This window comes from Pristiophorus japonicus, chromosome 19 (assembly GCF_044704955.1).
Source record: "Pristiophorus japonicus isolate sPriJap1 chromosome 19, sPriJap1.hap1, whole genome shotgun sequence".
Classification (NCBI taxonomy): domain Eukaryota; kingdom Metazoa; phylum Chordata; class Chondrichthyes; family Pristiophoridae; genus Pristiophorus; species Pristiophorus japonicus.
In genome coordinates this window covers 62,075,347-62,086,545 of record NC_091995.1, presented here as the reverse complement: position 1 = coordinate 62,086,545, position 11,199 = coordinate 62,075,347, and the positions used below count along the sequence as shown (strand labels likewise).

Here is an 11,199-nt window from a genome sequence, read left to right as displayed (position 1 = left end):
AATCCATGCTGACTTGGACCGATTCTGGCACTGCTTTCCAAATGCGCTGCTATTTCATTTTTAATTATTGAATTCAACATTTTCCCCAATAATGATGTCAGGCTAATCGGTCTATAATTACCCATTTTTCTCTCTCCCTCCCTTTTTAAAAAATGGTGTTACATTAGCTACCCTCCAGTCCATAGGAACTGGTCCAGAGTCGATAGACTGTTGGGAAATGATCACAAATGCATCCACTATTTCTGGCCACTTCCTTAAGTACTCTGGGGTGCAAACTATCAGGCCCCGGGGATTTATCGGCCTTCAATCCCATCAATTTCCCGAACAAAATTTGCCACCTTATAAGGATATCCTTCAATTCCTCCTTCTCACTAGACTCTCGGTCCCCTAGTAGTTCCGGAAGATTATTTGTGTCTTCCTTCGTGAAGACAGAACAAATGTATTTGTTCAACTGGTCTGCCATTTCTTTGTTCCCCATTTTTAATTCACCTGAATCTGACTGCAACGGACCTACATTTGTCTTCACTTACCTTTTTCTCTTCACATATTTATAGAAGCTTTTGCAGTCAGTTTTTATGTTCCCGGCAAGCTTCCTCTCATACTCTATTTTCCCCTCCTAATTAAAGCCTTTGTCCTCCTCTGCTGCATTCTAAATTTATCCCAGTCCTCAGATTTGCTGCTTTTTCTGGCTAATTTATGTGCTTCTTCCTCGGATTTAACACTATCCTTAATTTCCATTGTTAGCCACGGTTGAGCAACCTTCGCTGTTTTATTTTTACTCCAGACAGGGATGGACAATTGTTGAAGTTCATCCATGTGCTCTTTAAATATTTGCCATTGCCTATCCACCGTTAACCCTTTAAGTATCATTTGCCAGTCTATTCTAGCCAATTCACGCCTCATACTATCGAAGTTACCATTCCTTAAGTTCAGGGCCCTAGTCTCTGTATTAACTGTGTTACTCTCTATCTTAATAAAGAATTCTACCATGTTATTGTCACTGTTCCCCAAGAGGCCTCGCACAACAAGATTGCTAATTAGTCCATTCTCATTACATATCTCCCAGTCTAGGATGGCCAGCCCTCTAGTTGGTTCCTGGACATATTGGTCTAGAAAACCATCCATAATAAACTCCAGGAAATCGTCCTCCACCGCATTGCTACCAGTTTGGTCAGCCCAATCAAAAGGTAGATTAAAGTCGCCCATGATAACTGCTGTACCTTTATTGCACGCATCCCTAATTTCTTGTTTGATGCAATCCACAACCTCACTACTACTGTTTGGTGGTCTGTACACAACTCCCGCTAGCGTTTTCTGCCTTTGGAATTCCGCAGCTCTACCCATATTGATTCCACATCATCCAAGCTAATGTCTTTCCTTGCAATTGCATTAATGTCCTCTTTAACCAGCACTGCCACCCTACCTCCTTTTCCTTTCTGTCTATCTTTCCTAAATGTTGAATATCCTTGGATGTTGAGTTCCCAGTCGTGGTCACCCTGGAGCCATGTCTCCGTGATGCTAATTACATCATATCCGTTAACTGCTATCTGCGCTGTTAATTCTTCCACCTTATTCCGAATACTCCTCGCATTGAGGCACAGAGCCTTCGCTTGTCTTTTTAACGCACTTTGCCCGTTTAGAATTTTGCTGTAATGTGGCCCTTTTTGCTTTTTGCCATAGGTTTCTCTGCCCTCCACTTTTACTTTTCTTCTTTCTATCTTTTACTTCTGCACCCATTCTACTTCCCTCTGTCTCCCTGCATAGGTTCCCATCCCCCTGCCATGTAAGTTTAATCCCTCCCCAACAGCACTAGCAAACACTCCCCCTAGGACATTGGTTATGGTCCTACCTTGGTGCAGACCGTCCGGTTTGTACTGGTCCCACCTCCCCTAGAACCGGTTCCAATGCCCCGGAATTTGAATCCCTCCCTTCTGCACCAATCCTCAAGCCACGTATTCATCTGAGCGATCCCTACTCTGACACTGGTAGCATTCCCGAGTTTACTACTTTTGAGGTCCTACTTTTTAATTTAGCTCCTAGCTCCCTAAATTCGTTTTGTAGGATCTTATCCCGTTTATTACCTATATCGTTGGTACCTATATCCACTACGACAACTGGCTGTTCACCCTCCTCCTTAAAAATGTCCTGCACCCGCTCTGAGACATCTTTGACCCTTGCACCAGGGAGGCAACATACCATCCTGGAGTCTCGCTTGCGGCCGCAGAAGCGTCTATCTACTCCCCTTACAATAGAATCTCCTACCACTACAGCTCTTCCACTCTTTTTCCTGCCCTCCTGTGCAGCATAGCCACCCACGGTGCCATGAACTTGGCTGCTGCTGCTCTCCCCTGATGAGTCATCCCCCTCAACAGTACTCAAAGCGGTGTATTTGATATGCAGGGGGGTGATCACAGGGGACCCCTGCACTACCTTCCTTCCACTGCTCTTCCTGTTGGTCACCCATCCCCTATCTAGCTGTGTACATTTTACCTGCGGTGTGGCCAACTCTCATTTCCTTCACACGACAAACTATTGGTCTCAAGTGAACTGATTTTAAATTCAATTTGAAACATTTAGCCGAGTTCAAATAGAAGTAATTTTATTGATAAATACTAGGTTCGACAGAAACAAATATTAAAATGGAGCAGCTTTACTGTTTTTCTGAAGATTGGCTCATTGGACGGACGTTTGCCGGAATGTATTAAACTTGCGGCTCCATCAGAGAGGCTTTGGATGGCTCTTAAAAGAGCCGTTGTGTTATCTGTGTTTTTTTGTCTGTACATTGTGGAGATTTACTTGGAGCTGGAGTACTCGGTCACCCCGTGCTTGGCCAGCTCCCCGGGCAGCACCAGATTCACGTCGGTCTGGATGTGTGGACACAATCCGCACACTCCAAACTATTAGAGGTTCCTGTCATCTCCTGGCTGAAAGTGAGTGCTGCAACACGTGACAATCATTCAGCAGAAACCATTTCAAATTTGACAGAAATACCTCAGAACCATGTTTATGTTCACCTTAAAACCATTGCAAAATATTTTGTTGGTCCGGCTGAAAACACAAAACTACCATTAAAAGTAGGACGCGCACACCTGATTTTAGTGTGAATAGTGGGGTTAATCAGAGCCGCTGTCACTCTGATACAGCGTGTCAGTGGGATTCCTTGGTCAGTGAAGGATAGTTACTGTGTCTATCCTTCCCTGAAACAGTGTGTCAGTGGGATTCCTTGGTCAGTGTAGGATATTTACTTTATCTGTCCTTCCCTGATACAGTGTGTCAGTGGGATTCCTTGGTCAGTGTAGGATATTTACTGTATCTCTCCTTCCCTGATAAAGTGTGTCAGTGGGATTCCTTGGTCAGTGTAGGATAGTTACTGTATCTGTCCTTACACGATACAGTGTGTCAGTGTTGGATGTGTAGGGGAGTGTAGGATAGACACTGCCCGTCACTCGCTGGTACAGCGTGTCAGTGTGGAGTTTACTGGTCAGTGTAGGATAGTTATTGTATCTCTCAAACTCTGGTACAGTGTCAGCGTGTTATGGACAGGGGAGTATAGGAATACATCCACTTTCACTCTCTGGTACTTTGTGACACTGCGGGAATGACTACGGAATATGGGATAGCTACTGTACCTGTCATTCTCTGATACTGCTTTCAGTGTGGGATATATTTCTTAACGTATGTTATCTCTCAGTCTCTGGTACAGAGTGACAGAGTTGGGCTGTCAGGAGAATGTTGGACAGATACCGCCTGTTATTCTCTGACACTATGTGACAGGTGGGTGTTGGATAGAAACTGCATCTGTCATTCACTGACAAGATGTGACCGGTGATTGTTGGATAGATACTGCCTCTGTCATTCTCTGACACTATATGACAGGTGAGAGTTGGATAGATAGTGCCTCTCTCATTCTTTGAAACTATGTGACAGATTCTGATTGCCTGGTGAGTGTAGGATAGATACTGACACGTTCAATCCCTGGTGCAGTTTCAGTGTGGGACTGACTGGTTGTTATAGGACAGATTCTGCTACTTTCACGATCTGGTCCATTGTCAGATACATATAGAAAACATATGGTTGGTGTCTGTTACGGGAGTGTGGATTTTACTATGTATTTGTCCTTTTCTGGCATCTGCATGTAGCTTATCTCTGTATCTGTCAGTGTCTGATATGAGAGTGTTGGTTTTGTTCTGAATCTTCCAATTTCTGCTAATTGCGTGCTTGTTTCACTGTCTCTCAAAGCCTGGTGTCTGAGTGTGTGGTTTACCCTGTATCTGTCCATCGCTGGTATGTAAATCTGGGCTCTACTCTATACCCGTCATTCTCGATTGTGTTAGCATCGTTTTAGACTGTACCGGTCAATATCTAATCTCATTATTCGTTTTAGCCTCCAACTATCAATTTCTCTTATGCAAGAGAGCCTTTACTCTGAATCTGTGAGCATCAGGCATTGTCGGCACTGTAGGTGAAACCATGACATTACTAATATTGCCAGATAAAGTTAATGGGCAAAATTGTGGCAAATGGATTTCAACGTAAAATTTAGGAACTAACATGATATGTTTGATCTGGGATAATTGTGATACATAGAACATTAAGCAGCCCTTTCACAGATACTGTGGGTGGCTCTGAAAAGAGCCTTTGGTTTATTAGATTAAATACTGTCCGCTTTACTTGCTCTTGGACGCACTAGTGGTTTTCTTGGGCAGCAGCACAGCCTGGATATTAGGCAGCACCCCACCCTGAGCGATGGTCACCATTCCCAGCAGCGTGTTGAGCTCCTCCTCGTTGCGGATGGCCAGCTGCAGGTATCTGGGGATGATGCGGGTCTTCTTGTTGTCGCGGGCCGCGTTGCCAGCCAGCTTTAGGAATTCAGCGGTCAGATACTCTAACACAGCAGCCATGTAGACCGGGAGTCCAGCAGCCACACGCTCAGCATAGTTCCCCTTCCGCAGGAGTCTGTGAACACGGCCCACAGGGAACTGCAGTCCGGTCCGGGAGGAGCGAAACCTGGCCTTGGCCCAAGATTTACCGCCGGTTTTTCCTCTTCCCGACATTTCCACAATCCACAGGTTCAGAGAAAGAATGAGAAACTCCGCCCACATCTGTCTTTCTTATACATTCTGGAGGAATGTAGGGAGCGAACTTGTGATTGGTCGCTCTGTGTTGAATTTAATTGGTATTTTCCGATGTCCAATCAGAGCGTGGTAAGACCGCCAATGAAAATTACTCTCCTCAAAAGTCAGTCCTCCAAAGATTTACAAATTCAAAAATAGCGCCAATAATTGTTAAAATTGCGGATTATGTTAATAACTTCACCATTAGCCAAATATTTCCAAACACTTTTTGTTTCCTTTTGTCGTAATCCATATTTCCATTGCAAATTCCAGGCTGTCACATTCAGGATTAAATTTGGGTACGATTTCAAACTGTCTGCAATGGGCGGGACTCAATCCCCACTGATTCTGTAATGGAACACATTGCATCTCAATATTTGTAAAACTCGAGCTTCACAGATTATCGATCGATCCCCCGCACAGGCGGCAGTGAGACAGTGAGACCATAACTGGAAGTCCCTCTCTGAAAAGAGAAGAGGGACAGAGCATTCAAACTGCCCCTGTTCTGGTCTCTGTAAGAACTCCCATTCTGGGTTGTTACACTCGGACTCCAGGATTAATAAATGGTTTGACCACTAACTAGAATTTTCTTTTAAATTGAAAAGTGCGCGAGAGAGAACGAGGTGGCTATAGTCTGAGTCTCACCCTAAAACAAGCTTCTAATTCGTCGGCAGGCGTTGTAAATGAACGGGTCTGAGCGCAAAGTGAAAGAGCGACCAGGGACCGTGTTTGCGGGAAATTAAACAGTGACGCTGAGGTCGAAGCGGAGAGTAAAAATGCTTATCTGAAAATGGAAAACTAAATCGACAGCTGGAACTGCAAAAGTTCTTACACACTTGTTAAGGAAATATTTACAGTTAAACGATAAATAAATAAGGGGTTATGGGGAGCGGGCAAGGAAGTGGAGCTGGGTCCATGAACCGATCAGTCGTGATCTTATTGAATGACGGAGCAGGATCGTAAAGCCAAATGGCCTAATCCTGCTCCTATTTCTTAAAGGATGATGGGTTTGTGCAGCTCTTTCAGAGAGGTTGTGAGTGGCTGTTAAAAGAGCCATTGTGTTTTGGTTTGTTCTCTCAGGACAGCGTGCAGTTTTACTTGGAGCTAGTGTACTTGGTCACCGGCTTTGTGCCTTCCGACACGGCGGACTTGGCCAGCTCCCCGGGCAGCAGCAGGCGCACGGCGGTCTGGATCTCCCGGGAGCTGATGTTGCGGCGCTTGTTGTAATGGACCAGGCGGGAAGCCTCACCCGCGATGCGCTCAAAAATATTGTTCACAACCGAGTTCATGATGCCATGGCCTTGGAGGAGATGCCGGTGTCGGGGTGAACCTGCTTGATCACTTTGTAGATGTAGATCGAGTAACTCTCCTTCCTCGTCTTTCTGCGCTTCTTGCGGTCCTTCGCTAGCACTTTGGTGACAGTTTTCTTCGCGCCTTTCTTGGCGGAAACTGTTTACCCCGCCGTTGGGAGCAGGCTCAACGGCCGCCATCTTGGTCAGGGCTGGTCTCACGGCGCATGACCAGCCCTTTGTGCAGGGACAAAGTGTGGGCTGGGCTTCAGGTTATATGTCAGTTTGATTGGACAGACGTTTATGCCCAGGTCAGTGACACCTGAAAGGGAGCCTTGTTGTTCTGATTGTTGTCTGGTGACCCTGGGCCCGGGCTCCTCCTATTGGGCCAGCACAGGCTCACGCTATTGCGCCAGCCCAGGTTCACCCTATCGGGCCAGTACAGACTCACCCTATTGGGCCAGGCCGGGCTCACCATATTGAGCCAGCCCGGGCTCACCCTCTTGGGCCAGCCCACGTTCACACTATTGGGCCAGCCAGTCTCACCCTATTGGGCCAGTCCAGGCTCAACCTGTCGGGCCAACACAGGCTCACCCTATTGGGCCCGCCCGGGCTCACCCTATTGGGCCAGCACAAAAGGCCCAGTGACCAGCAGAGAAAATCAGCAGCTCATTGATTTTATTCTCACTCTGCCCACAGCGGGTGCAGAACTGAACCCAACCATGTAAGCTGGATATAATGCACATAATCGGCCTTTGAATGTGGAAGGACAAATGTTTGTCTGTTCTGTCTATGGGAACAGATTTCAAACATCAGTGTGACTGGAGCAGCACACATCCGAGTGAGAATGTTCCAGTGCACTGCCTGTAGGAAAAGTTTCAACCAGTTACACAGCCTGAAAAACGTTGCACCATTCATATCGGGGAGAAATACACGTGTTCTTTATGTGGACGAAACGTCAACTAATTGTCCAATCTGGAGAGATACAAGGACACCCACACCATGGAGAAACCATCGAAATGTGGAGACTGTGGGAAGGGATTCAGTTCCCCGTCTGATCTCGAAATTCATCGTCGCAGTCACACTGAGGAGAGGCCATTCACCTGCTCTGTGTGTGGGCAGAGTTTCACTCAGTCATCCAATCTGCTGAAACTCCAGCGAGTTCACACTGGGGAAGTGTTGGAAGGGATTCACTCAGTCATCTGAATTGTGAGTTCACAAGTCACTGCAGGGGTTGGGTTCTACTGTTAATACTGCTGTTAATCACATCCTGACTGAATCGTATTTATTCTGTCAATTGGGATTTGTTTCTGCTGATGTTAATAACCCCGAAAATTGGGATGGCTTTTAATATTTTGATATTTCAAATAATACAATGTGTCGATATTTGATATCTCCATGATAAGAGGAGACTAATTGATGCCCTGTTACATTTTGTACCTTTTCTCCTTTCTAACCCTAGATTGTTTCAGTTCTCAAACCTTTGGTTACTCTCAGAGACAAGTCCCAGTTCCCTATACCTTCCAGAGTGCCTCTCTTTGCCTTGGTGTACAGGGTAGGAATAGCTAACACACACGGGATCACGAAACACAAAACCCAGTCTGTTAATCTCTTTCAGCTACAGCATCTCTCTCACCTTCGATGTGTGAATAGAGCATCCTGCAAATCTGGTTTCAATTTAAATTTTAATCCACTAAAAAAATATAGGTAAACCGATTACATCAAATAATGGGCAAAGGATTACACTCAACAAGATGAACAAGTAAAAACATCATGGCCCAATAACCCTATATATTCACAGGAGAAAGTCTGTTTTCTAAATCCTCGAATGTCAGTTGGTGAGATGAGAGACTGAATCTCTTTCCACACTCAGCTGGTAAACGGTCTCTCCCTGATGTGTTTCCACACAACGCACATCTGCACCCATTCCCACTGTCCCCACATTTACAGTGTTGAGTCAGCTGGGCACACGAGTCTCACAGGCTAGACGATTGGTTGGAGGTGCATCCACACACACAACATGTGTCCTGTTTCTCCCTGCTGTGATTGGTGTTTTTCCAAAGGCTGATGATAAGGTGATGCCGATGAATCCGGTGAATCTCTCAAATCCTGACGTGATGTTTGGTTTCAGTTTCTCTGCTGCAGATCATCCCCTTCTAATAAACTGCAAAGGGAGGTTACAAAAGTTGTTCCTTTTAAGTACAAGATAGAAATTTCCACTGTGGTAGGCATCAGAGTCGAGTCCAATACTGCCCTCAAATGACATCCACACACTTCCCAGTTGAGGTCATTGCTTCGGTATCAAGAGCAGTGGCACTAGCAAATTTTTGCTCATATTTAGCCCAGTGGTACTGAGGACAATTATAACCATGCTAATATATTACCCCCAACTCCGTGAAATTTTATCTTGTATAGTAGCCTTTTATATGGTACCTTATCGAAAACCTTCTGGAAATGCAAATACACCACCTCCACTGGTTTCCCCCTTATCCACCCTGCTTATTACATCCTCAAAGAACTCAAGCAAATTTGTCAAATGTGATTTTCCTTTCATAAAGCCATGCTGACTCTGCTTGATTTAATCATGCTTTGCTAAATGTCCCGCTACTGCTTCCTTAATATTGGACTCCAGCATTCTCATAATGACAGATGTTAGGCGAACTGGTCTATAGCTGCCTACTTTTTGTCTGCCTCCTTTTTTAAATAGAGGTGTTACATTTGCGGTTTTCCAATCTGCTGGGACCCAGAACCCAGTGAATGTTGGTAGATTACAACCAAAGTATCCACTATCTTTACAGCTACTTCTCTTAAGACCCTCAGGGCCAGGGGATTTGTCTGCCTTTAGTCCCGTTATATTAGTCCCGTACTACTTCATTAGTGATAGTGATTGTATTAAGTTCCTCCCTCCCTATATCCGCTTGATTATCCACTTCGGTATTACTCTCAGTGACCGAGTGTTTTACTGTAATTAAACTAATCTCAGACAGTTTATGTCAGATACTAACTCCTGCATGGTCCCGGCAAACACTGCCACTCCCTCGTCCCTCTGATGTTGCTGTAGGATTGCTTTGTGCAGATGGGCTCATGGAGAGTAACACCCTGCACGGAATGATCCCAAATTGAGCGTCTCCAAGGGAAAAGGCTGCAAGCTTTAATCATTCTCTGTCGTTTACCCCCAGGTCCAGTTCCTTTGCTCAGATTCTGATAAAAGTAAATTGGGAAAAGTGCACTTTGTTATTTACAGGCTGAATTAGTGCAGAGAGCTGCGCATGCGCGGACAAGCCCCGCCCCCGGTGTCGATTTCCAGTGAGCAGAATAGCGCATGCGCCCTCCCCTCCCCCAGCCCTGCCTGTGATCGCCATTCACTCAGTGAGCGGAAAAAGATGGTTTAAAACAACCGGGAATGGCGACACCGCGGCCCCGGGGTAAGGCAGCGAGCAGCAGACCCCTTACAGCAGCGCAATGCTTTGGGAGCGTGTCCGCAGATGGGCTCAGAGATCGTCATTGAGTCCGGAGGGAGTTCAGGGGGAGTCGGGGGCTGTGTGTAAGAGGCACAGTGGACCAAGAACCAGTCTCAGTGTGTGGTGTGAGTGGGGGAAGGGAGAGGCCATTATTGGTCTGTGTATGGACAGCGTGTGTCCCAGGTAAGGGAGACAGAATGGGCAGAATCTGCTATTTACAATCTGCTGCTTTCTCTCCCCAAACCAGCAGTGAACGTTCCTGGCTTAGTTCCGTCGGGGGCTGTGTGTAAGAGGCAGATTGAGGCAGGAACTAGTTCCGGAACATGGTGTGAGTGGGGGAAGGGAGAGGTCATTCTCGTGCTGTGTGTGGATAGTGTAAGGTAACAGAGAAAGTAAACCACCTCGCTCTTTCAAATCATTGCTGCCGTCTTTCCCCAAATCAGCAGTGAATGTTCCTGATTCAGTTCCAATCTCACCGTGTCTGTTGTTCTTGGACAGTGAGCAGTGGAAACACAGCTTGAGAGTGAGGATGTGGGGAGTTTCACAAAGTGCATCTATTGCAGGCACCAAGAGAGGAGTGTGGGAGAAGATATTTTAAAGACCGGTTATATTGTTTCGGTGTGTTGAGTTCTCCAGAACCGTGTTGCTGGTGATCGAGAGATACATTGTTGCTCCCTCAGATGCATCATATTCTCCCCTGCATCCATATCTTATAACTAATATTGTTCTCGTATTATTATTCTCAGAGCAACTTCTTTAACCAGACAGAACAAATGTGATCTTTCCTCAACCCGGAACACAAGGAACAGTGCAGGCAGCTCCTTCTCACACACAGTAAGTAGATTATCACTGGCAGAGCACAGAGTCCCAGAACTGGCCTCAATCTTCTTGTCACAGGCTGCAGTAGTTGTCAGTCCCACAGTGATCCGAAGTGGCAGAGTTACATTGTGAATCTTACAGCCACATGGAGCAGTAGAATCAGATGCTGTTTCACCATTGAAACAGATCACACTGACAGGTACATTAAACACCCACACTCACTTGGCAGGTAGAGCATAAAACAGACAATCAACTATTGGAACAAATGTCAAACAGACAGTATGATCCACATTCACATATCAGAAGCTGACGGGTACAGAGCAAAAGCTATATCATTGTTTCAGAATCTGACAGATTCAGTATTTAACCCCCAGAACATACCAGAGGATGACGGGTGCAGAATAAAATCCATGTTCCCGTACCATAGACTGACAGATACAGCATGCAACACACACCCACATATATGAAAGTGAGCACTTGCATACCAGAGAGTGAGAGGTAAAGTGTTAATTCCAT

The 11,199-nt window shown here is 45.8% G+C and overlaps 1 protein-coding gene and 2 pseudogenes across 1 annotated transcript; 1 reads left to right on the top strand and 2 right to left on the bottom strand.

The window, feature by feature from the left end:
- Positions 1–4,667: 4,667 nt before the first annotated feature.
- LOC139229895 (histone H2A-like) lies at positions 4,668–5,102 on the bottom strand. The gene has a single exon (XM_070861534.1). It carries the CDS (start codon positions 5,100–5,102, stop codon positions 4,668–4,670), a length of 435 nt encoding a protein of 144 aa, XP_070717635.1.
- A 1,106-nt stretch (positions 5,103–6,208) lies between these two features.
- Positions 6,209–6,632, bottom strand: LOC139230248 (histone H2B-like; annotated as a pseudogene).
- LOC139230247 (zinc finger protein 585A-like) overlaps positions 6,631–11,199 on the top strand; it is a 262,521-nt pseudogene continuing 257,952 nt past the window's right edge.